The following is a 26,315-nucleotide window of genomic DNA, read 5'->3' as shown; positions in this document are numbered from 1 at the left end:
GACATGCATAATCCTGAACTACTCACGATGACCCAGGGTTGTAGAAAGCTCTATTACATCTCTTTGTTATGGTCTCTATTCCATTCTTGAAGCTGGAGGTAGAGAGGTTATTGGCCTCATCAAGAATATGTAGGTGGAGGGGAGGGAAAATAATTGTGGCACTGGGTGTACTTGGGTTCTTCCTGGAAAGGCTGTTCTGGCGATGGGTCAGTATTGGTCAATATCATCATACCAATGATCAAGAAGCACATTTGGTCCTCAGACTAGGAAAGGTCATAGAGACATTCCCGGTTTCCATACTGTGCGAGAAACACTTCTGAATTAGATATGCCTCAATATTTAAGATTAAGCTCTTTGGGAAACACCAGGACAAGATTGTGGAAATTTTCCCTTGCTTTCCATGTTCGCACCCCCTTTGAAGCCCCAGAATGAGGGCTACAGTTGCCAAAATGCAGGGCAACTGCATTTTGCAGGACGGGCAGCTCCTCCAGAGATAACCCCCTTCATGGGGCTGAAAAAAGAAGATTCCATGAGTCAGATAACAGATGGTAGGCCTTTGTGGCTTTTGGCTGGGATCCCACTTCAGAATCCAGTGCTAACAGCATCCCTTCCTGAATGACATCGGCTCTCCAAGAATGATTCATTTTATTTGGAACATGAGTTAATTTTACTTCTAATCTTTGCTTTTAGAAAAATACAACTGATGACTAAGTACTTGCTTTGGGCCAGGTATTTGGTAAACTTCCCTTTTTAAAAAATGTACCAAAAATATACCAGAATGTTCAGTTTTATGTACATAATAAAAAACTGGAACAAACTAAAATATTGATAGAAGATTTATTCAATTATTGTTTGACCTTATGAAAGAAAACAATGGGTCCTTTCAGACATTGCTGTATGTGGAAATGCTCCTAATATATTTAAAGTGAAGACATCAGGGGACAAAACCGTCTGCTAAGTGCTTTATGCACGTTATTTAATATTGCAACAACCCTAGGAGATGACTGTTGTTACTGCAGTTTGCAAATGAAGAAACTGAGGCACAGAGAAACAAAGACACACACAGAAGAGACACACAGCAAGTCACTGATGGGGCTGGGACTCATTCTTGGGTCTCATGGAATCCCAGACCCCACTTTATGATGTGCTGTGCTCTGTTTTTGTATGTGGGAAGGTGGGTTTTGTTCTATAAATTTAAAAAAATGTCCATGTCAGAACCAAGGTATGGAAACCAAGGTTAGAAGGAACCCAGAATGTTCTACAATGTGGACTCATTTTTTAGATGATAAGTGATGCAGAAACCCACCATGAGGTTGGCGGTTCCTTCTCTAGTCCTTTTCAGTCCATCTGATGACTTTCACAGAGAGGAGCAGTTTGGCATCTATAGTCTTCAGCCCCTCCCTGGCACTTGCTCATCACCCTTTTAACCTTGGAGAGCAGACCCCAGGTTGAGCACCCTGGGCAGGTCCCAGCCTCTTGCTAGCATTTGATAGTATGATTCATTTTCCATGTATTTATTTTTATCGTGGCCATCTCTTTATGGCAAGGAAAGCTGATTTTTTTTACTTAGGATAAAGTTTCCTACTAAAGTAAATCATAGGAAAGAGAAGTGATTGTAAAGGCAAGTGCTGAGGATCAGTAGAGTACTGGAGAAGGAAATGGCAACCCACTCCAGTATTCTTATCTGGAGAATTCCATGGACAGAGGAGCCTGGCTGGCTACAGTCCATGGGGCCGCAAAAGCCTGGGACACGACTGGGCACCTGAGTACACGTGCAGACAACCTACCTAGTCACGTGAAAGCAGATAAATAAATAGTCGAGCAGTGGTATGTCTGCAGCATGCCGTGTGCACACTAAGCCACTCCAGTCCCGTGCGGCTCTTGAGACCCCGTGTAGCCCGCCGGGCCCCTCTGTCCATGGGATTCTCCAGGCAAGAATACTAGAGTGGGTTGTCATTTCCTTCTCCAGGGGATATTCCTGACCCAGGGATCGAACCCACGTCTCGTACATCTCCTACAATGGGACTGTGGAAATCAACCCTCTGCATAAAAATATTCAGTCAGTGACGATACTGATGAAACCTGAAGCGGCATCAATGGTAAATGACTGACACCTGGAATCAGATCTAGACAGTCTCTGGGAGGATTTCGGGGCAGGGGCGCTGGAGTCAGCTGCTGGGAGTTCATGCCCTGGCTGGGTTATTAGCAGCTGTGTGAACTCCCAGCATCTAACTCCAGTGCCCCTGCCCCCGGATCCTCCCAGAGACTGTCTAGATCCATTTCCAGTGTCAGCCATTTACAACTGATGCCGCTTCAGGTCTCATCTGTGTCATCACTGATTGAATATTTTTACACAAAGGGTAGATTTCCACAGTCCCAATGTAGGAGACGTACGTCTCCACCTGCCTGCATTGGCAGGCGGGTTCTTTACCATTAGTGCCGCCTGGGAAGCCCTGATATGCCTCTAGAGCAAGCATTAAGATGAGGGTGAGGACTTCCCTGGTGGTCCAGGGGCTAAGACTCCATGCGCTCAGTGCAGGGGGCCAGGGTTCGATCCCTGGTCCAGGAACTAAAGCCACATGCTCCAACTAGGAGTTTGCATACCACAACTAAAGATCCTGCACGCTGCACACAGGGTGAAGACCCTGTGTGCCACAACTCAGACCTGGACGGCCAAAATAAATAATTTAAAAAAATAAATATAAATTAAAAAGAAAAAAATGAGGGTGTTCAGGGACTTCTTTGGTGGTTCAGTGGCTAAGAGTGCACACTCTCAATGCAGGGGGCTGAGTTTGATCCCTCGTCAAGGAACTAGTTCCCACATGCTGCAGCTAAGACTTTGCATGCTGCTTCTGCATGCCTCAGCTAAAGATCCTTCATGTCATAACTGAAAAAAGAAAAAATCCAGCATGCCGAAATGAAGATTGAAGATCCCGCATTCTGCAACTAAGACCCAGTACAGCCAAATAAGTAAATGAATTAAAATAAATAAATATTTTTTTAGAAAATGAGAGTGGGCAAATGACTGATGCCCGTGGGGGATGAACTTAGGCCATTGTGTATACCAACCCTGATTATAAATCTAGGGCTGTTCCCAACTCTCCCCAAAAAGGTCAAAGGAGAATGGGGAGCTGAGGGTGCTGTCAGGCTTGAGCCCTGGAGCTGCATGAGGGCCCAAGTGACCAGTCTCCTCTGGCTCCTGGACCTTAGCAAGAGAGAAGTACTTGCCCCAGGTTGCACAGAGCGCTAGCAGCAGTGTAAGACCGTCATAATCATGATGACGTCATAGCAACTGCTGTTTATTGAGCACTGTCTGGGTTTAGGTGCTGTGTGCTGTGCTGTTAGTCACTCAGTCGTGTCCAGCTCTTTGCAACCCCGAGGACTGCAGCCTGCCAGGCTCCTCTGCCCATGGGGATTCTCCAGGCAAGAATACTGGAGTGGGTTGCCATGCCCTCCTCCAGGGGATCTTCCCAACCCGGGGATAGAACCCAGGTCTCCCGCATTGCAGGCAAATTCTTTCCCAGCTGAGCCACCAGGGAAGCCGCTGGGTTTAGGTACTATGCATTTAACCCTCATGACAGTCCTATAAAGTAGGTGTTCTTATGGGCCTTCAGATGGCAAAGTGGGGGCCCAGAGAGGCTAATACCTGACTCCAAGTCACACAGCTACTAATAACACAGCCAGGATGTGAACTCCCAGCAGCTAACTCCAGCATTTCTGCCCTCAGATCCTCCCCGAGGCTATCTAGGTCCATTTTCAGATGTCAGTCATTCACAGTTGACGCTGCCTCTGGGTTCCACCTATATCATCATTGACTGAATACTTTTATGCAGAGAGTAGATTTGCACAGTTCCATCCACTCTGGACTTTGTCCTAAACAACAATTTCTGTAAAATCACTAACTGTATGTCCTGGTTATACTGTTCCAAATAAATTAGTAGAAGTCCCTAACTATTGAAATGTTTCCTGTTTTAAAAGTTTCCTGTGGCTAAGTTGCTTCATTCATGTCCAACTCTGTAACTCCATGGACTGTAGCCTGCCAGGCTCCTTGGTCCATGGGATTTCCCAGGCAAGGATACTGGAGTAGGTTGCCATTTCCTACTGCAAGGGATCTTCCCAATCCAGGGATTGAACCCATGTCTGTTAACGTCTCCTGCTTTGGCGGGTGGGTCACTCTACAGATGCAAGTGGTGCCTCTGTTACATGTTGAGAAACCTGTTTCCTGCTTCTCAGTAGCAAGGGTGGCATATTAGTCTCCTGTCGTTGTAACAGGTGACCCCCTGCTTGGTGGCTTAAAACAGCCAGAATTTATCCGCTCATGGTTCTAGAGGCCAGGAGTCTGGAACCAAGGTGTGGCCAGGGGTGGCTCCTTCCAGGGGTTCTGAGGGAGAATCCACCCCGGGTCAGTCGCCTCTCTTCTGTGGCTGCCAGCAGTCCTTGCTTGTAGATGCATCACCCCAGGCTGCCTCTTTCATGTTTCTTCTGCTCTGTGTGACTTCTCTCTGTTATCAGCTCACTTGTGGTTGGATTTAGGACCAGTTTAATTTAGTGTTATTCTGTCAGTCATTTCCAACTCTTTGTGACCCCATGGACTATAACCTCCCAGGTTCCTCTGTCCATGGGATTTCCCAGGCAAGAATACTGGAGTGGGTTGCCATCCCCTTCTCCAGGGATTGGACTCAGGTCTCCTGCATTTAAGGCCCACCAGTTTAATCTAGGGACTTCTCAGGTGGTGCTGATGGTAAAGAATCCAGCTGCCAATGCAGGAGACACAAGAGACTTGAATTTGATCCCTGGGTCGAGGCAATCCCCTGGAGGGAGAAATGACAACCCACTCCAGAACTCTTGCCTGGAGAATCCCATGGACAGAAGAGCCTGAAGGGCTACAGTCCATGGGGTTGCAGAGAGTGGGACGTGACTGAGCACGTGCATGCGTGTGTGCACGTGCGCACACACACACACACACACACACACACACAGAGACCAGTCTAAGGTGATTTCATTTAATTGCCTCTGCAGGGATCTTTTTTCAAATAAGGTCACATTCGCAGGTTCTGGGTGGTCACTTCTTTGATGGCCACCAGTCAACTGCTGTTTAGTACCCACTGGGCCAGGCCTGTCAGAGAAGGCTATGGCACCCCACTCCAGTACTCTTGCCTGGAAAATCCCATGGACGGAGGAGCCTGGTGGGCTGCAGTCCATGGGGTCGCTGAGAGTCGGACACGACTGAGCGACTTCACTTTCACTTTTCACTTTCATGCATTGGAGAAGGAAATGGCAACCCACTCCAGTGTTCTTGCCTGGAGAATCCCAGGGACAGGGGAGCCTGGTGGGCTGCCGTCTATGGGGTCGCACAGAGTCGGACACGACTGAAGTGACTTAGCAGTAGAGAAGCCTGACATGCCGCAGTCCGTGGGGTCGCAGAGTCGGACATGACTTAGCGACCCAACACAGAGACGGCAGTACTGACATCTAGTGGTTAGACAGCAAGGATGCAGCTAAACATCCTGTGATGATGCATGGGGCACCCCCCACAATCAACTATCTGGGCCAAAAATTCACTAGTGCCCGGGGCTGAGAAATCCTGAGTTTCACTACTTATAAGGCAGGCATTTCAGCAATCCCTCATTTAGACTTTCAGTTTAAGAACTGTGTGTACTGCACCTGGCGGTTTATAGAGCCCCTTCATAGATGTTATTAAAGAAACTGCCTCAGCTGCTTCCTTTTGACAGAAACTTTGTTCACTTGAGAGGAAAGCTTCTCCAGTGGTGAGCGGGAGCATATGGGTGGGTGGTCTCAGCCCTTCTCCTCCTGAGCTGGGCCAGGGTCCCTAATGTGCGAGAATAGTTGTAATAAAACTTTATCGCGACCCCATGGACTGCCCAGTCCATGGGATGCTCCAGGCCAGAATACTGGGGTGGGTAGCTGTTCCCTTCTCCATGGGATCCTCCCAACCCAGGGATCGAACCCAGGTCTCCCGCATAGCAGGCTGATTCTTTACCAGCTGAGCCACAAAGGAAGTCCAAGAATACTGGAATGGGTAGCCCATCCTTTCTCCAGTGGATCTTCCCAACCCAGGAACCAAACCGGGGTCTCCCACATTGCAGGCTGATTCTTTACCAACTGAGCTATCAGGGAAGCCCAAAAGGTCCCAAAAATCTCCCCCCAAAAGATTGTCATCCCTAATTTGGCCTAAGGAATCAGAGTAGGCTGGAATCTCTATGTTTTGTGCTTGAAACGGTGATTTCTTCTTGGAAATCCTGGGTGATCAGCACCTCAGGTGATCGAAAGCCAAGTATTTGCATTGATCAATCCTCCGTCCATCCATCCATCTCTTCATCGTCCATCCATCCGTTCATCCATCCATCCACCCTCCATCTATCTATATTCATCAATCCATTAATTGATCCATCCATCTATTATCTATCCATTCATCGATCCATCCATCATCCATCTTCCTTCCATCCATCCATCCATCCATCACTTCATTTTCCATCCATCCATCTACCCTCCCTCCCCGATATGTGTCTGGACCCTGGAGAAGGTTAGGAAAATATAAAGAAGATAGGACAGCCCCCTACGCTCCAGGAACTCATGGTCTTGGGAGGATTTCAGGCTCAGAAACCATTTTGACAGTGGCATGGACTGAGTATGGCATCAGAAGGGTTCCCAGGGTCTGGCAACACACTGTTTTGTCTGGAGATGCCTCAACAACCAGTGGAAGAGGCTCCCCCTTCTTCATCCTAACATGAACGTTCACACACATAGCCAGAGCATGCTAAGAAGCACAGGGTTTTGTTTTGTCTTTAGATACAGTTTATTGACGTAAAATTTACATTTAGAACATTGTGTGTAAGTGTATATAGTTGATGAATTTTTACATGCTAAACACACTTGCATAACTGGTGCCTATTTTAACTGAGAACACAAACACCCCCAGCCCCCATGAAACTCCTCATGCCTCTTCTCGTAGCTTCCCCAGTCAAGGATAACCACCGTCCTGACTTCCAGCGGCATAGATGTGCCTGTTAAATGGATTTATGTGATACATTCTTGTTTGCATTTGGAGTCCTTCCTTCAGCATTCGTGTTTGTGAGATACAGCAGGATTTTTTGTTTGTTTGTTTGTAATTGTTAATCATTCAATCTCCTTGATGTATAGAAATGCCAGGTAGTAAATATTTCAGCCTTACCAGGCCATACAATTTCCATGGCAACTGCTGAACTCTGCCATTCAGCATGCAAATAGCTATAGACAGCATGTAAGTGAATGAGTATGCTGGATTCCAATAAAACTTTATTTTCAAGGGCAGGTAATGAACTGGATTTGGTCCATAGGCTATAGATTTTCATGCCCTCCTGCGCATAATTCCATTGTAGTGCACGCTTTTTAGCAACAATCCAAAAATATTCTGCTCCGCCCTAGCTGGTCTTCTCTCCTCTTAGCAGGGAATTGGGGTGGTTTGGCTTTTTCCAGTTAGACACAGGTTAGTGGCTGAATAAGACTAGACAAAAGCTCAGAACGGAGGCTCTCTGGGGAAAGCTGTGGGCCGGCTCCGGGTCCTCAATGACTCATAGACTCTGGATCTTGATGTTGGCATTTCTGTCTTATCTGGTCTTCTCTCCTCACTCCAGCCATATTGAGGGTGGTGTCATCTGTCCTGCAACTCGGAAATATTGTCTTCAAGAAGGAAAGAAACACAGACCAGGCTTCCATGCCGGATAACACAGGTGCTTGCTGCTTTTTTTGTAATAACTGATGACTTTGGTGATGGGAGGAAAGGTCACATTGTCTTGGTTATTTTTCTGGCTGAGGATATCTGGGGTGTTAATAAGAACTAGGCTGGGTTACTATCACTTAATTTCTCTTTTTTCAAACTTTTCACTGCTGAAGAGCCTACGTGGAAAATTCTCCAGTCAGAGTGTGGGGGGCAGGGGGGAAGCTAAGTTTTGGATGAGACAGGATCCTTAGGGAGTATCTCTTCAAAAACCCCACACTCATTTATTTTGTTAAAAATGTCTTTTTGAACACCTGCTACATGCCGGGCGGTGGGATACAGTGAGAAACAAGAAGGAACCGCCCCATTTCTTATGCCATGTATGGTCTTGTTGGGGAGACAGACCTCATGTTTCTCTGAAATGGGGTTGTCAGATAAAACACAGGATGCCCAGTGGAATTTGAATTTCAGACAAACTCTTCTGATTGTAAGTATGTCCTAGGCAATACTAGGGACATAATTATACTAAAAATTGTTCATCGCTTATCTGAAATTCAAGTTTCACTGGATGTCCTGTATGTTTTTCCTAAATCTGACAGCCCTACCTGCAAATAAACAGTTTTGTGTTTCAAAAAGATGGCCTGGATACCACCATGCTTGTTGGCGGCTGATCCAGAAGGAGGACTTAGGTTCCCAGCTTGCTCACCTGTGGCCTCAACTCCCCTGTCTCAATATTGGGTTGCTTTTCCAAGCTCCCTTTTGAACTGCCAATTGTTTCTTATGTCTTACACTCCCAAAATGGCAAGTTAAAGAAAATCTCATTCTGAGGAGAGACCCTCAGGGAAACAGAAATGAAAAGAGCACCTTTGCAGAAAGATGAGGGGAAGAAATCCTAAAACTACACGATTTATCTCACACCATTCCAGACCATTGTATGTCGCTAGTCCTCACATTAAGGAAGCAGCTAATGTTGGATTTTTTTTTTTTTTGAGAAAACCTTTTTAAATGTAGAACTACATGAACACAAGAGCCCATGTGTCCACCATTCAGAATGGACATTTGTGACTATTTTTGAATGCTTCTTTATCTTTAGAATGAAACAAGACACAGTATAGAGGAGGCTGACCTCTCTTATTCTCCCAACTGGGTCCCATTCTTCTCCCTGAACCTCCTGACAACCACAATTGTACTTTACCATATACCCTTCTGGTCTTACGTTTATACTTTCACATATTTATATCTGAACAATATACAGTGGTGTTTTGTGAGTGTTTTTTTTTTAACATGGATGATAGCACACTATAGGCATAATCTTGCAACTTTTTTTCTAGAGAAAAAATACTTACAAAAATATCGTGATATATTTGTTTGCTCCTTTGTGAACAAACGTGTAAGTTGTTTCCAATATTTTCCTCTCTGCATATATTGCCACATATATCTTGGAATGGCAGAACAATGCTTATTGAATTTAACTATATGTCAGGTATATACCTACCTCATTTAATCCCATTGACAATCAAACAACATACCAAATAGCTGACCATTTCTGCAAGCTAGAGTTTGGGAAGTTAAGTAGCATTTCCAAAAAAAGCACATGGCTACGAAGTGGGAAGAGAGCGGGGAGCTGAACCTGGCTCTGGCCCAAAGCCCCCAGTTGGGGCACACCTCCATCCCAGCCCCGTCACTGCCTCTTGGCAAGACGCTGGGGGTGAGGCCACTAATGACAGCAGCTTTTAGGGCTCTTTCATGCTGTGGTCACTGGCATGTTCCATGTCATCGAAGGAAAAACAGTGTATCCACAGACCACAGAGATCTCATGTGATTTGCCTTCTTTTCCAAGCCTGCACTTTTGTGATGCACTTAATATGCTTCTTTTCTCCATCCAGCGGCTCAGAAAGTTTGCCACCTCATGGGAATTAATGTGACAGATTTCACCAGATCTATCTTGACCCCACGTATCAAAGTCGGGCGGGATGTGGTACAGAAGGCTCAAACAAAAGAACAGGTACGTGATGCATTTGCCATTTATTCCTGAAGACTCTTCCATCCATCCACCCTTCCATGTGTCCACCCTTCCATGTGTCCACCCTTCCATCCGTCCACCCATCCCTCCATCCACCGTTCCCTCCATCCACCCTTCCATCCATCCACCCATCCATCCATCCACCCTTCCATCCATCCACCGTTCCCTCCATCCACCCTTCCATCCATCCACCCATCCATCTATCTACCTTTCCATCCATCAATCCACCCTTCCATCCATCCACCCATCCATCCACCCATCCACCCATCCATCCATCCACCCATCCCTCCATCTACCCTTCCATCCATCCATCCACCCATCCATCCATCCACCCATCCATCCATCCATCCATCCACCCTTCAATCCATCTACCTACCATCCATCCACCCATCCCTCTATCCACCCATCCATCCATCCATCCATCCACCCACCATCCATCCACCCTTCCATCCATCCACCCATCCATCCATCCACCCATCCGTCTATCCACCCATCCATCCATCCATCCACCCATTCATCCACCCTTTCATCCATCCACCCATCCATCCGTCCACTCTTCAATCCGCACTTCCATCCATCCATCCATCCATCCATCCATCCATCCACCCTTCCATCCATCCACCCACCCATCCACCCATCCATCCATCCACCCACCCATCCATCCATCCATCCATCCATCCACCCACCCGTTTATGCATCTGTTACCTAACCAAACTTGGGTCTGTTAATCAACCGTGCAGCAAAGCCAATTTGTGGTGAAGGAAAGTACACCATTTACTGCACATGCCCAACAAGGACAATGGATGGCTCATGCTAAAAAGACCTAAACTTCCTGGTGGCTTTCAGGGAAGGACTTTTCCATCCACCCACCCATCCATCCATCCATTTTTTTATCCCCCGTATATCCAGTACTAGGATAATCAAAGTCCCATGTCAGGTTTTGGAGGTACAATACTGGCTGAGCAAGATCATCAGAGTCTCTCACTCCTGACCTCATCTTGATCTCTTAGTTGAAGGTATGAGGGCTGACTTAACCTTTGGACATGTCTCTGGACCCTTTCTAGAGGCAGGACTGACTGCCTCTAAGTGACCCTGGGATGGAGCAGGCTCCACTCTGTTCCAGGTCCCTCTAACGGAAAGTGACTACTTAGCCACATCGCCATTCCTTGGGTCTAACCATTATGTCCCTTATTGCCAGTTGTAGAGATGGTATACTTTCCTTTTCTTTGTTTATCTTTTAAGGAGTAATTGTAGGTAGAGGGAGTATAAAAATCCAGGACCACCAGTCAGGCTCTTGTGAAAACGTAGCCCATTGGGAGTAACCCTGTCCCCTTACCCCCTGCAGGCAGACTTTGCCGTAGAAGCTTTGGCCAAGGCCACTTATGAGCGCCTTTTCCGCTGGATACTTACCCGTGTGAACAAAGCCCTGGACAAGACCCACCGGCAAGGGGCTTCGTTCCTGGGGATCCTGGACATCGCTGGATTTGAGATCTTTGAGGTACAACTTGGCAGGATCGCAATAGACATAGTCCCGGTTCTCTGGAAATTAGCTTCCACTTAGAGAAAGTCATTATTTTTGCAGAAAGGTGGGGAGCTACTATAGGGTGGGAAGCTGAGGGTTTTAGAGACAGAAATCCAGTGGGGAAGGTACTGGTTTGTAAACTGAGGCCAGAGGTACAGCTGGGTCCAACAGGCAGGACCTGAGCTCCTGCCTCTCCCTCTCTCCGCTGCCCTCCACTTTGGCTTCACTCTCAAGCGGGCTCTGCCCTCATGGTGGCAATGTGGCTGCCATCGATCCAGACGGCCTCTTAGTTCCGGCCAGTTCAGTTCTTTCCAGTAGTCCCATCCCACATCTTGGAATTGAGTGTCATTGAATCTTACCTGAGCTGGGTCACATGGTCACCTCAGAGCCAAGCACTGTTTTTAGGGTCTTTCAGTACTTCATAGAGTATAAAATGGCTACTAAATCCCACTCCCATGAGTTGGAGGGAAGTTCTTAGTGAAAGAGAATATGTTAAGACTGACATATTCCAAAACATATCTACTATGGAATTACTCCTTTGAGCCTCAGTTTCCACATCTGTAATATGGGAATAATGAGGGACTTCCCTGGCAGTCCAGGGGTTAAGACTCCACACTTCCACTGCAGGGGCACAGGTTTGATCCCTGGTCAGGGAGCTAAGATCCCATGCCATGGGGTATGGCCAAAACAAATTGAGGCTTTGAAATACCTAACACAGTTATTCTATCTATAAATCATTGTGCCGATGGAGATCAGCATTCTTAAAACCATGTGACATGGGAATAAGTAACTCTTACCAGCCCTCATGAGCCTCGGGAAGCCTTCAGTGGGGCCTGAGCCCTCTCTGGGTGCTGAAATGGCAGAGCAGGGTCGTGGAAAGGGTGTCCGGTGTAGGGTCTGTCCAGCACGGAGCTCCTCGGGGCCCTGAGTCCTCTAACGTGGACCATGATGCTCATGGGTCTCCCCGGGGTTGTGTGCTTAGGTGAACTCATTCGAGCAGCTGTGTATCAACTACACCAACGAGAAGCTGCAGCAGCTCTTCAACCACACCATGTTCATCCTGGAGCAGGAGGAGTACCAGCGCGAGGGCATCGAGTGGAACTTCATCGACTTTGGGCTGGACCTGCAGCCCTGCATCGAGCTCATCGAGCGGCCGGTGAGGCCCCACATCACACACGTGGGGCCAGCACGCAGACCCTGTGCTGTCTCCACCCGGGCACGGCTTCCCCAAGTCCTGAACGGCTGTAAACTGAATCTTCGTGAACTAAATTACCCTGTCCTTTAGCCCACATTTTCCTATCGAAGGTGTTGCTTCTTTTTATCCCGCCCCTTTCTTCCCTTCCCCACCGTGCCCTTCCTTCCCCTCCTCTCTCCAGTCATTCATTCCCAAAGGCAAGGGTCTTGCTTTTGTTCGCTGACCCATCCTGAACTCCTGGAACCACGCACATAGTGGGTGCACAGAGATCATTATTGAATCCCCTGGAGGAGGAAATGGCAGCCAGCTCCAGTACCCTTGACTGGGAAATCCCATAGACCGAGGAGCCTGGCAGGCTGTGGTCCGTGGGGTTGCAAAAGAGTTGGACACAACTTAACGACTAAACAGCTGTATGCTGGGCCCTCTCTTTAGGGGCTGAGATGTAACAGTGAACGAGATGGACGCAGTCCCTGCCCTCCTGGAGGAGCAGACAATGAAACTAGACAAACAAGAGAAGCAACTGAAACTCCTGATAAGGACAAAGCAGAGAGTGGTGTAGGGATGCCTGCTTTGGACAGAATAGCCAGGAAAGGCTTCTCTGATCTGAGTCCAAAAAGTAAAGAACATTCCACCAGAGCAAAGAGCATGTGCAGATTTGATGGTGCTCCTGACACCTTAGTTTAAGCTGTCTCAGCCATAGGGGAGCACTGTACTCAAAGGAACCCTTAGGTGAATTTATTAGTAAAGAAACACAATCTATTACTAGAAGTGTGAAATCTTTGTGATGTTGTGTGTGCTTCCCGGCACTTGCATCCCTAGTGCTGGTCCATTGGGCACAGAATACTTTGAGGATAGATTGAGGGGGTGGAGATGGAGCGTGTAAATCCACCTTTATATGTAAGTAGATACAGTAATGGAGCCTACGCATGTGTTTGGGTGGTCAGCCTGAGGCTCGGGAGTCCTTGCTATGATCTGCTTGTCTTCCACAGAACAACCCTCCAGGTGTGTTGGCCCTGCTGGACGAGGAGTGTTGGTTCCCCAAAGCCACAGACAAGTCCTTTGTGGAGAAGCTGTGCTCGGAGCAGGGCAGCCACCCCAAGTTTCAGAAGCCCAAGCAGCTCAAGGACAAAACTGAATTCTCTATCATCCACTACGCCGGAAAGGTACCAGGCAAATGTCCCAGGGGCCTCTTCATCCCAGGGCACCCAGGCAGGATGCTCCAAGTAGGAGCAACTTGGGAGTGGCAGGACCCAGAGGCATCTGGTGTAAGTCAGACCCTAGCCAAGCCTTATACATGATTTGTCTAAGCATCAGTAAGGGACAAGATTTAGAGATATACATATAATGGGCTAATGTATATATAATACCTGTATATTAAAGATAGAGAATATATATGCTATAATAGGCTAATATATATGTTGTATATTATAGACATATATGAGATGTGTATTAGAGAGGCCACTAATATGCTCCAACTGTGGTGGCCAGGCTACCCTTGTGGCTCAGCTGGTAAAGAATCTGCTTGCAATGCGGGAGACCTGGGTTCGATCCCTGGGTTGGAAAGATTCCCTGGAGAAGGGAAAGGCTACCCGCTCCAATATTCTGGCCCGGAGAATTCCATGGACAGTCCATGGGGTTGCAAAGAGTCAGACAGGACTGAGCAACTTTCACTTTCATGGTAGCCAGGCAATTCTTTCCTGTATAGACCCTAAATCCTTCCTGCTACCAGTTAAACCCAACAGGAAGGGCCAGCTGGAATGGGGTGACCAATAAACCCACTTTTGAGTCCAACAGAAATCTCCTTTATCATGGCCTTGGGTTTGCCATTGCCAGCTTGTGCCACTCAGGGGAATTTGTGATGTCTTCTTTTTCTTCCTTCTCCTCCTTCCTCCCCGCTTCTCCCGTACACGTCTCCTCCATTGTCATTGTCATCACCATCATCATCATATTACAGGACCTTTCCCTATGGCTCTGGAGGGTCCTGGATCATGTAGAAAAGACAACTCAGTCTGGCTTGCAGACGTTTATTGACTCCCCGGTATATCCACTACATCATAGAAACAGGCAATACTCTAAACCAGGGGTTGGTGAACCACAGCCCAGGTACCAAACCTGGTCCACGGCCTGTTTTTGTAAATAAAGCTTCATTGACACACAGCCAAGATCAGACCTGCCCATCAACGTAACAACCCATATAATGTCAAACCCCACCAGAACTATTTGATCAGTTCCTTCCAAGTCATAGTCAAAATAGTAAGATTAAAAAGAGGTCCCAGATTTAATTTAAAAGCAGATTGTTGTCAAGCCTTTGCTGGAGGAGAGGTGAATGTTGAGTGTGAGGGGAGGTTATTCACCACCAGCAAAGCTCCATACCTTTGGGAAATCTCAGGCATTGTGCTGGGCTCTTAAGGAGGATGCTGCCAAAGGAAGTTTACTAGGAGAAGGCAGGGATAGAGACGAGGCTTTCCCAGTAGGTCATGGCTGAGGCCTGCTGTGCGCAGGGCCCTTTAAGTTCTGATTTGTCGGTTCCTTTATTGGTGTTTGTGGATTCCCATTATGGTAGCCACTCATGTTTCCTCTCTGACTTCAGAAGATCCGGGGCAGTGGGGGAAGAAGTCTGGGGCCCTGTCCTTAATTCATAACTGAAGCAGAAGCACCTGACCGGTGGGGTGGTCCTTGACAGGTGGACTACAATGCCAGCGCCTGGCTGACCAAGAACATGGACCCGCTGAATGACAATGTGACTTCCCTCCTCAACGCCTCTTCAGACAAGTTTGTGGCCGACCTCTGGAAGGACGGTAAGGCCCTGCTTGCTGGAGCAGGAGGACTGAACTCCCTCCAGCCCCTTCCCAGCAGTTCCTATTCCCACACCTGCTCCCAGGAGGGATGGGGCACCAATTCCTGAGCCCCTCAATCCAGCACCTGGACCCCACAGAGAAGGTCCTGAGTCAGGGCTCAGATGCTGATGGAGGAAATGTCTGAGGAGGTATGTTGGGTCAGAGCGCCCCCTTGTGGAGTCAGAGAGACTTAACTGCACTCTCTGCCATGTACCAGCTGTGTGATCTCAGACAATTCACTTGACTTCCTTAAGCTCCACTGTCCTCTTTGGTGAAAGTGAAAGTCACTTAGTCATTTCAGACTCTTTGCGACCCCATGGACTGTAGCCCACCAGGTTCCTCTGTCCATGGAGTTCTCCAGGCCATAATATTGGAGAGGGTAGCCGTTCCCTTCTCCGGAGGATCTTCCCAACCCAGAGATTGAACCCAGGTCTCCTGAATTGCGGGCGGATTCTTCACCCTCTGAGCCACCAGGGAAGCCCAAGAATACTGGAGTGGGTCGCCTATCCCTTCTCCAGTGGATCTTCCCAACCCAGTAATTGAACTGGGGTCTTCTGCATTGCAGGCGGATTCTTTACCAGTTGAGTTAATCTCCCATCTTCCCTAAGATTACTGTGAGGGTGAAATTAAATCAGTAGGGCCAAGTTTGAGCATGGATCAAGAGCTCTGGAACGCTTGTTAAAGCTCAGGATCACTGGACCCCATCAGCAGGTCTGGATGGAACCTGAAAATTCGTATTTCTAACAAGTTCCAATGGCACCCCACTCCAGTACTCTTGCTTGGAAAATCCCATGGACGGAGGAGCCTGGTGGGCTGCAGTCCATGGGGTCACGAAGAGTCGGACACGACTGAGTGACTTCCCTTTCACTTTTCACTTTCATGCATTGGAGAGGGAAATGGCAACCCATTTCAGTGTTCTTGCCTGGAGAATCCCAGGGACGGGGGAGCCTGGTGGGCTGCTATCTATGGGGTGGCACAGAGTCGGACAAGACTGAAGTGACTTAGCAGCAGCAGCAACAAGTTCCTAGGTGGCGCTGATGCTGCTGGTCTGGGGACCACACTTTTTTCCCCTAAAGAACCAGAGAACAGATATTCCAAGTGAAGTCTAACACCTGCTGGGCCCACAGTAGGGACTTAGTACACTTCGGCCCTGTGATGACTGTTAGATGGTGGGCTTTGCTGCTTTTGCTCCTGGGGCTCAGTGCTTACAGCAGATTTCACTCTTGACACAGACCCTGTAGGTCTAGGGCTTACAGGACTAGCTGCCCTTGCTTTAGGGACAGGGGTCAGTTCTGCCGACATTTACTGAGTGCCAAGGCCCTTGGGATGGGGTAACAGCATCTCAACCCAGGTTATATCTCACACCTGGGACTCACGATGAACTCTGGACCGCCTTCCTTCAAGGAGCCCACAGTCTTATAGGCGAGGCAGACAAGCAGAGACATTATTACATGGAGCCTGCCTGAGCACAGGAGCAGAAGTGCTGGGGTCTAATGTCAGTGGGGTTGAACTCCACGACCCGCCAACCAGCTGGATACAGTCAACTATGTGTGTGTGTGTTAGTCGCTCAGTTGTATCCGACTCTTTGTGACCCTGTGGACTGTAGCCCACCAGGCTCCTCTGTCCCTGGGATTCTCCAGGCAAGAATACTGGAGTGGATTGCCATCTCCTCCCCCAAGGGATCCCTGTTTTATCTTTCTAAGCTCACCTCACCACTCAAAATGTTGTATACTTGCACGCATGACCATTGTCTGCCTCCTTCTGTTGGAATAACCATAGAATATGAGCTGGGGTCAGGGGGGTACGCAGTGTCTGGATTTTGTTCATGTCTGTATGCCCAGGGCCTGGCACACAGAAGGCTCTCAATAAACATTTGTTGGTGGATGAAGGACTGAAGGCAGGCAGGGAGGTAAGCCCTTTGCAGACCTTATTCAGTTATTCCTGTTCTAGGAGGTGGATGCTGTTATCACCTCCACTTCCCTGGTGGCTCAGCTGGTAAAGAATCCGCCTGCAATGCAGGAGACCTGGGTTCAATCCCTGGGTTGGGAAGACCCCCTGCAGAAGGAAACGGCTACCCACTCCAGTATTCTGGCCTGGAGAATTCCATGAACTGTTTGCATCCATGGGGTCTCAAAGAGTCAGACACGACTGAGTGACTTTCACTTTCACAGAAGGAGAAACTGAGGCACAAAATGGCACCAGGCCAAGGCGGTGGCAAGAACAGGATTTACTCCCAAGTCTCTGTGACAGTGTCAGAGAGAATATGTTCTATTTGTCATTCGGGAGTTCTCAGGGTCTCAGAAATATGTAATACTTGGAAAGCAACCCCCGATACCTCCCTTTACCTATTGCTAGAGGGAAGGTGGTGGGGGTGGAGGAAAGAACCCCATGAAAATGAGCAGGGGACCTGGGGTCTCTACGCTCCGGGCTGGTCCCCTGGGCTGCTGTGGGGGTGCAGAGCCCCTGGGTGGGCTGACGCCACCCTTGTGTGCCCACAGTGGACCGCATCGTGGGGCTGGACCAGATGGCCAAGATGACGGAGAGCTCACTGCCCAGTGCCTCCAAGACCAAGAAGGGCATGTTCCGCACGGTGGGGCAGCTGTACAAGGAGCAGCTGGGGAAGCTGATGACCACGCTGCGGAACACCACGCCCAACTTCGTGCGCTGCATCATCCCCAACCACGAGAAGAGGGTGAGGCCGCCGCCCGCCTCCTCGGGACGTCCTCAGGGTCTGCAGGGAAAGAGGAGGCAGGCTGGGCTACAGGGGCAGGAGGAAAGCCAGACCTCCCACCCTGAGGGCTGCATCTGACACGAGTGGGAGGCACTCCTTTCTCATCCAAGACGCAGAAGAAGGCAAGAGAGGAAGGGAGAATGCTCCTGGGGACTTTGAGCCCTGAAGTGGCTGCACATGGTATCAGATCACTCGTTCACTAATATTTGCTGCAATATTTACAGTAAACATTATTCAGCTAATATTTGCTGAGCTCCCCCCACGCCAGGTGCTGGGGATTCGGAGCTGGATAGACTGTAGTCCTTGCCGGCAGGTGTCATAATCTAGGGCAGGGGTGCTCAGCTAGGGGGCAATTGTGTGCCCTCCCTTCCTCCACTGGGGAGATTTGGCCATGTCTGGAGACATTTTTAACTGAGAAGGGGGCTATTACTGGCATCCAGTGCACAGAAGCCAGGGATGCTGCTAAACATCCCATAGCATACAGAGCCGTTCCCCCTGCAACCAGAGAATTATCCAGCCCGAGATGTCAGTAGTGCTGAGCTGTGGGAGAGGTGGACATACCAGCTGAGGAGGTGACGTGGTAAATTATGAGACTACCAAAGAGCCAGGGGTCCCACTCAACACTCAGGGCTCAGAGAAAGCTTCTTAAAGGATGTGAACTCGGTGATTCAGAGGGCAGGGTCGGGAGGGCATCCTAGGCAGAGGGACCAGAATAAGCAAAGCCGTGGAGGTGAGAAATAAGGGTCTGGGTGAAGAAACTCCAGGTGGGTCGTTCCGTACTGACATGTGATGGTGTGAAGCAGGGATGGGAGAAATGAGGCTGGAATGCTGGGTGGGGCTTAGGTTGTGGTGCTCCTGGGGGTTACCAGGGCTTGGCACTCCTGTAAGATGTTATCAGGAGGCATCTCATGATCAGATCTGCATTCTAGAAACCAGCTGAGGCGATGGGAGAGGCAGGACGGGGTGGGAAGACAGTGCAAGGCTACCCTGGCCATCGGGGCAGGAGAAGAGGGTGGCAAGTGGACGGCAGTGGTGAGAGAAGTGGGCGGATGGGGAGATGTTTGGGAGGTAGGAGCCGTGGAACTGGCGATGGGCAGGGAGCGAGGGAGGGGGAGGTGTCAGGGAGGAAGCCCCAGGTGATGCTGGTGCCAACAAGAATGAGAGATGGCACCAGACCCGCAGCTGAGCTCTCACTTGGTGCCCCGAGTGAGCCCCCCATGGCCTGGCGAGGTGGGTCACCGGGCCTGAGATTCGGGGCGTGCTGCTCCCCGAGGCCCCGGCAGCCCACTGCCCTTTGCATCTTTGCAGTCGGGCAAGCTGGACGCCTTCCTGGTGCTGGAGCAGCTGCGGTGCAACGGGGTCTTGGAAGGCATCCGAATCTGCCGCCAGGGCTTCCCCAACAGGATCGTCTTCCAGGAGTTCCGCCAACGGTGAGCCTGCAGAGTGAGGGTGGGGCGGGGGTGGGGGGGTGGGTGCGGAGAGCAGGCTCTGCGGAGGGACAGACTGACGATAGCGGAGATGCGCTCGGTCGTGACTCCTGCCCTCTGTCTCAAGGTACGAGATCCTGGCCGCCAACGCCATTCCCAAAGGCTTCATGGACGGGAAGCAGGCCTGCATCCTGATGGTGAGCCCGGTCCCCAGCCCCTCCCCAGAAATCCACCTGCAGACCTCCGGGCCTCAGGTGGCCCTGCCCGCAGCTGCTCCAGGAAGGACCCTCCTTAAACACAATTAACCCCCGCCGAGTGGCAGAGCCGAGAACAGGAACTCTCCCCTCCTTCCTTCCTCAGATCAAAGCCCTGGAACTCGACCCCAACTTGTACAGGATCGGGCAGAGCAAAATCTTCTTCCGAACCGGGGTGCTGGCCCACCTGGAAGAGGAGCGAGACTTAAAGATCACCGATGTCATCATGGCCTTCCAGGCGATGTGTCGCGGCTACCTGGCCAGAAAGTAAAGCCCTGCGTGCTATCGCCTCCTTGCAAACACAGACCAGAAGCACAAAATTTCGGGGGGTTTCCTGGCCTCACGTCCCGATTCTGATTCTAGAGCAGGGAATCTGCTCTAAGATGTGTCACTGATTGAATGGCAGCCTTTTCTCGAGAGGGAAGAAATGCTACCACTTTAAAAATATGTGCTAGCTACAAGGACAGGGCAGGAAGGGCTTAAGACCATGGGCTGTGGAGAGTTAGACGTGGGCTCTATTCTGGCTTCCCTGCTTATTTGGTGAAGAACCTTGGGAAAGTTATTCTACCTCTCTGAGCCTCAGGAAAATGAGTATAATCATTCCTGCCTCGTAAACTTGTTTTAATAAGGGGGGGGGGTCAATGAAATGCTGCATGTAAACAGTTGAGAACAAAGCTGGTTATCATTTAAGAAGTGTGAGAATATGATAAAGTACCTGAGGAAGGTGTATTGGTATCTATACCCCCATGTCCAAATGGGATTCATAAGGCATGGTCCTGCCCTGATGCTCCCTCTGTTTTGGGAAACCAGGGCCTGGGTGAAGGCTAGGGTTCCTCCATGAAACTCACACCCCGAATAGGACTGCCGGGGCTGGTGGAGTAGCTCTAGTGCAGGGCACGTATCAGCAGGAGGTACAGACCACGCACTCATCTGGCCGTGTCAAGCTGATTCATGGCCAGGTAGACCCAGGATGGTCAAGGCCAGATCTGGGGAGCGCTTTCCTGGGACAGACCTCACCTGTCAAGTATCGTAACTGAATTCTCTGTTGTCACCACTCCCGCTTGCAGACTGACTGGGGAGAGTTTATTCTTCAAGTCCACCCATGTCCAAGATGGCAGCCGCAATGGCAGCCACTCGGAGACAAGAGGATGGTGTTCACTCTTCGGTGGTTTTTCGAACCTAATAGCCCTTAAATAGGAGGGGTGCTGGTTCTGTGTCAGGTCCAGGAGTTTGAAACACACCCAAGGAAATGATAGGTTTTTTAGACACTCAGCTTTGGGGAGGATGTGGTACAGATGAGTGTGTTGGATGCTCCTCAGGAACGGTGGAGCCTAGGTGTTACCGGGACCACAGATCTGAATTCAGGGAATTTTGTGAGCCTCGGGTCTTCCTTGTCCACTGAGAAAGGCTCTGGCCTCCAGACGATATGCTCGTACTGATGCTCAGAGCTTGCTGGAGAATCTGGGCTAGAGAGAATGGGGGGATGTTCTTGTGCGCGTCACCAAATCCCAAGCCAAACAGACGCGTCCTGCTCTCAGGGTGCTGCGGGGCTGGACACCGTGACAACGCAGTGAGTTGTGTGCTGGGCCGAGCAGTCCTTCTCACGCCTCCACTTCCCTCTCCCCAGGGCCTTTGCCAAGAGGCAGCAGCAGCTGACGGCCATGAAGGTAATCCAGAGGAACTGCGCCGCCTACCTCAAGCTGCGGAACTGGCAGTGGTGGCGGCTCTTCACCAAAGTGAGTGCGTCCTCTCCCCAAGGCCCCCCACCCCCTCCCCCAAGTCCGGGGTCTTCCCTGGGGCGCTGCCCACGTGGGACTGCAGGTGGTGGATAGCAGGCTTGCGACCGAGAGCTCAACACTAAACCTTCCCCACTGGCGATTCTCTGGGCTTGAGAAGAGCCCCCTCTTTGGCCTATGGGTTAAGCCGTGACCTTAACCCAGACCCAGAGCACTTCCATCACCACAAGGATCCCTCCTATTGCCCATTTATAGCTCTACCCACTTCCCTCCACAGCCCCAGCAAGCACGAATCTGTTCTCCATTTCTATACTTTTGTCATCTCAAGAATATTATGTTAACGGGGTCCCGTAGTTATGTCACTGAGGCTTCCCTGATAGCTCAGTTGGCAAAGAATCCGCCTGCAATGCGGGAGACCCTGGTTCAGTTCCTGGGTCAGGAAGACCCGCTGGAGAAGGCATAGGCTGCCCACTGCAGTTGCTGGCTTCCCTTGTGGCTCAGCTGGTAAAGAATCCGCCTGCAATGTGGGAGAGTTGGGTTCAATCCTTGGGTTGGGAAGATCCCCTGGAGAAGGGAACAGCTACCCACTCCAGTATTCTGGCCTGGAGAATTCCATGGACTGTATAGTCCAAGGGGTCGCAAAGAGTCGGACACCACTCAGCAACTTTCACTTTGTCACAAAGCATCACTCTCTGGAGAGCCCTCCATCCAGCGTGTTGTGTGTATCCACTGTTTGTTTCTCTGGGTATAGCTTGGTCTTGCGGCATCGCTGGCTGTTACGAGTCCGTTGGGCAAAGACTTGCTCTGTGGGGACGGACACAGCTTCCTCTTAGGTGCCCTTGAGTTTGTTGATGGGCACAAAGTTTTTTCACTGAGTGACTATGTATTGAATGGACACTGTGCACCAGCTCCATGTGAAGGGCTGTGGATACCCTGGCTTCATGAATATTCTAGGTGCGTGGAGCAGTAGGTGATAGGTAAGCGCAGGAAATGATGCCCATGGCAGACTGGGGTCAGTGCAGGAAGGAAGCTGCAGTGTATCAGACACGGGTTCCTCTAGTGCCAGGTGGGGCTTGAACACAAGGAGTTAGGAGTCAGCCTGGTGAAGAGCAGTGAGGGGAAGCTGCTTTTTGGTAATGTTCATTCCCACCGACCCAACTTCTGGAAAACTCTCCTAAAAAAACCATCTGAAATAAAGAAAATAAAAAATGAAGGGCATTCATTTACAAGAGCAAAATTTCAGTGCCCAGCCCTGGCAGACTGACTCATAACAGCTACCCATCAATGGGATACTTTTCGATCACTAAAAATGATGGTGTTTAAAAATCAAGTTGTAATGCTGACGTGACCGCAGGGGTGACAGTTATCCTGTCGTTTTTAGTAATAAAAGCAGCACGTAGGGAATTCCCTGATGGTCCAGTGGTAAGGACTCCGTGCTCTCACTGCAGAGGGCCTGGGTTCGATCTCTGGTCCGCAAACTTAAGATCCCTCAAGCCTCATGGCACGGCAAAAAAAACCTTTCTTAATTAAAAAAAAATTTTTTTAAAGTACATGTAACGCTGGGCAGTATGGTCTCAGGTGTATTTTTTTAGTGTGCAGGACAAAGGGCTAGAAGGAGATGCTGATAGTGCTGGTAATGGGAGGTAGGATGTGGGGGACTTTCCTTTCCTTTTCTCTTTGGAAGGAAACAGCACTTTGTCAGCAGCAGTCACCCAGGATGGGACTAAATGGGGGCAGGCGAGACCTTCTCCTTTCACTTTGCACCTTTTCCTGTTCTCTAGGGTTTTTCAGTCTCGGCGTATTGGTTGATATTGGCATATGTTGATACTTTGGGATGGGTAATTCTGTGTCACGGAGGTTGTCCTGAGAATTCTAGAATGCTGAGCAGTATCTCTGGCCTCTACCCACTAGATGCCAGTAGCATCCCCCCGACACCTAGTTGTGACAGCTAACACCCCAGAAACTGCCAAATATCCCCTGAGGGGCTGCGGGTGGAGTAAAACTGTCCCTGGCTGAGAACCACTGATTTCCTTACGAGAGTGTATCCCTTGTGCCATGGAGACCACTGATGGGCTGACCCTCTGTGTGCAGGTGAAGCCCCTGCTGCAGGTGACTCGGCAGGAGGAGGAGATGCAGGCCAAGGAGGATGAGCTCCAGAAGACCAAGGAGCGGCAGCAGAAGGCCGAGAGCGAACTCAAGGAGCTGGAGCAGAAACACGCGCAGGTACCGGCCGGCCGGGAGCCTGGCTGGCGCTGCAGAGGGCGGGCCGCCTGCCCCCCGTGGGGCTCACCGCCCGTCTCCCCGCCCCCTGCCTGCAGCTGACCGAGGAGAAGAACCTGCTGCAGGAGCAGCTGCAGGCGGAGACGGAGCTGTACGCCGAGGCCGAGGAGATGCGGGTCCGGCTGGCAGCCAAGAAGCAGGAGCTGGAGGAGATCCTGCACGAGATGGAGGCCCGCCTGGAGGAGGAGGAAGACCGGGGCCAGCAGCTGCAGGCAGAACGGAAGAAGATGGCCCAGCAGATGCTGGTAAGGCACTGCGGGGGCTGCCCTTGGTGGTGCCGAGTCCCTTGACTCTCGCTGCAGACCTGTGAGGTGCATCTGATGCCGTGTGTCCCCACTGGACTGAGATGGAGACTCAGGCTCGGAGAGGAGCAGCCCTCTGCCTACACACGTCTCTTCGGGAGCCTGCTCAGTCCTACTGCCTTGCCTTCCATGCACAAACACGTTTTCTCCCAGTAGCCGCCCTGTGTGAGGGTAACTGATCAGTAAGCTACTACCGCAGAACAAAAAGCACCAAGACTCAGCAGCTTAGAAAAAAGAAGCATTTAGGACTTCTCTGCTGGACCAGTAGTTAAGAATCTGCCTGCCAATGCGGGGGGACATGGGTTCGCTCCCTGGTCCAGGAAGATCCCATGTGTTGTGGGGCCTGTGTGCCACAACTCCTGAGCCACACTCCAGAGCCCGCAAGCTGTAATTGCTGAGCCCACGTGCCAAAACTGCTGAAGCCCCCATGCCTAGAGCCTGTGCCCTGTGACAAGAGAACCCACGTAGTGAGAAGCCCACACACCACAACCAGAGAAAGCTGGACCCAGCACACCAGAAGTTAAATAAAAAATTATTTTTGTAAATGAAATACTAAACATTTATCTCCCACAGTCGTGACTCTGAGAGTGGCTTAGCTGGTGATTCTGGCTTAGAGCTTCTCATGAGATTGCAGCTGTGATGTCAGCCTGGGCTGCAGTCCTCTGAAGGCTTGACTGGGGCTTGAGGATCCCCTTCCATGGGTGAGAGAGCCATCACTCACATGGCTGTGGGCAGGAGACCTCAGTTCCTCATTGTGTGCGCTTCTCCACAGGGCTGCTTGAGTGTCCTCACAATATGGCAGCTCGCTTTCCCTGGACAGAGTGAATGGAGGGAGAACGGGGAGGAAGCTGCAATGCCTCTTATAGCCTGGTCTCTGACTTACACACGCCATCACTTCCTCTTGATTTTGTTAGAAGCAAGTGTCAGCATTAAGCCCAGCTGACACTCAAGGGGAGAAGAATTACGCTCCACCTCTTGAAGGGAAGAGTGTCAAAGAATTTGTGGACATATTTTTAAAACCACCGTGGTACCTATTCTCCCCACTTTACAGATGAGGAGACTGAGGCTCCACAAAGCAAAGTAGTTTACACAAACCTTTTCTTTCTGATGAAAAGAGACTGCAGAGCATGGCAGGGAGCCATGAGGCCCAGCCTCTGTGTCCATGAGTCCCCAGAGCTCCAGGAGAGTAGATTTGGGGTTAAGCAAGGCTGTAATTATTTTCATTATTTTCCCTCCCCCACGAAGGACCTGGAGGAGCAGCTGGAGGAAGAGGAAGCTGCCAGGCAGAAGCTACAGCTTGAGAAGGTCACAGCTGAGGCCAAGATCAAGAAACTGGAGGATGATATTCTGGTCATGGATGATCAGAACAATAAACTGTCAAAAGTGAGTGGGGTTGGATGTCCCTAGTGGTCCAGTGGTTAGACTCCACTGCATGGGTTCAGTCCCTAGTCAGGGAACTAAGATCCCACATGCCCTGTAATGTGGCCAAAAATTTAAAAAAAAAAGTGAGTGGGGTTGAGTGTCTGCATTAAAGTGACAGGCTCCTCAGGACTATGGATACCTTCAGATACCTTCCCTTTTTAAGCCAGGTACTAGGAATTAAAGGCCAAACAAGCAGTTGTCTCTGGCACTGATGTGACAGTCTTGTGACCACTGTCAGGATGCAGGCATGCCGTGGATGGGGTCCCCGGTGGTCCCAACAGTGCCAGGGCCACTGTGGAGCAAGTGTCGGGAATGCCACAACCAGTGCAGCCCCCGAGTTGTGCAAGGGAGGGTGGGTAATGTGCCTGAGACCAGGGGGAACCCCCCTCACATTCTCACCACCCACTTCCACTTCCTAACAGAGGACCAGCTCTCCTGGGGTTGAGGGGCTTCTGGGATGTGAGACTTTCAGCCCCCAAACCAGAAAAGTCCCAAGATGAGTAGCTCACCCTAGTCAGTATCCACTAAGCAGCTGCCACTGTGAGTGGACTACCTTTAGTCCTGGATGCCAGCTGGGCACCGACTGTGAGACAGGCTTGGTGTCAGGGGCAGGGCATGCACGGTGGAGGAGGACCCGATCATCGAGGGGCGTATGTTCTAGAGAGACAACAAGTAGATGATTATACAAGCAACCGCTAATTGCTGTCATGATCAGGGTTCTGAAGGAGGTGTTCACCCTCTTCTAAGAGCAGAGCACTAGGGGATGGAGGTGGGGCATTCGGGGAGGGCTTCCTGGAGGCGGTGACATTTCAGTGGAAACCTGAAGAATGAGGAGCAGTTAGAGGGAGAGGGGGTGGAGGCACATCCCA

At 50.2% G+C, this 26,315-nt stretch overlaps 1 protein-coding gene across 4 annotated transcripts in view; it reads left to right on the top strand.

The window, feature by feature from the left end:
• Positions 1-26,315, top strand: part of MYH11 (myosin heavy chain 11) — a 126,712-nt gene that overhangs the window by 73,241 nt on the left and 27,156 nt on the right. For all 4 annotated transcript variants that reach the window (XM_027961420.3, XM_027961419.3, XM_042239756.1 and 1 more), the window contains 14 exons: positions 7,635-7,730; positions 9,604-9,722; positions 11,086-11,238; positions 12,245-12,418; positions 13,447-13,620; positions 15,141-15,255; positions 17,793-17,986; positions 19,334-19,455; positions 19,580-19,649; positions 19,813-19,973; positions 21,334-21,442; positions 23,534-23,665; positions 23,761-23,967; positions 25,270-25,407. In XM_027961420.3, the coding sequence (XP_027817221.1) occupies positions 7,635-7,730; positions 9,604-9,722; positions 11,086-11,238; positions 12,245-12,418; positions 13,447-13,620; positions 15,141-15,255; positions 17,793-17,986; positions 19,334-19,455; positions 19,580-19,649; positions 19,813-19,973; positions 21,334-21,442; positions 23,534-23,665; positions 23,761-23,967; positions 25,270-25,407 (1,964 nt within the window). The remainder of the gene's footprint in view (positions 1-7,634; positions 7,731-9,603; positions 9,723-11,085; positions 11,239-12,244; positions 12,419-13,446; positions 13,621-15,140; positions 15,256-17,792; positions 17,987-19,333; positions 19,456-19,579; positions 19,650-19,812; positions 19,974-21,333; positions 21,443-23,533; positions 23,666-23,760; positions 23,968-25,269; positions 25,408-26,315) is intronic.

This window comes from Ovis aries, chromosome 24, assembly GCF_016772045.2.
Source record: "Ovis aries strain OAR_USU_Benz2616 breed Rambouillet chromosome 24, ARS-UI_Ramb_v3.0, whole genome shotgun sequence".
NCBI classification, from domain to species: domain Eukaryota; kingdom Metazoa; phylum Chordata; class Mammalia; order Artiodactyla; family Bovidae; genus Ovis; species Ovis aries.
Note: the sequence above shows the minus strand (reverse complement) of the source record. Positions and strands in the feature narration are given on the sequence as shown.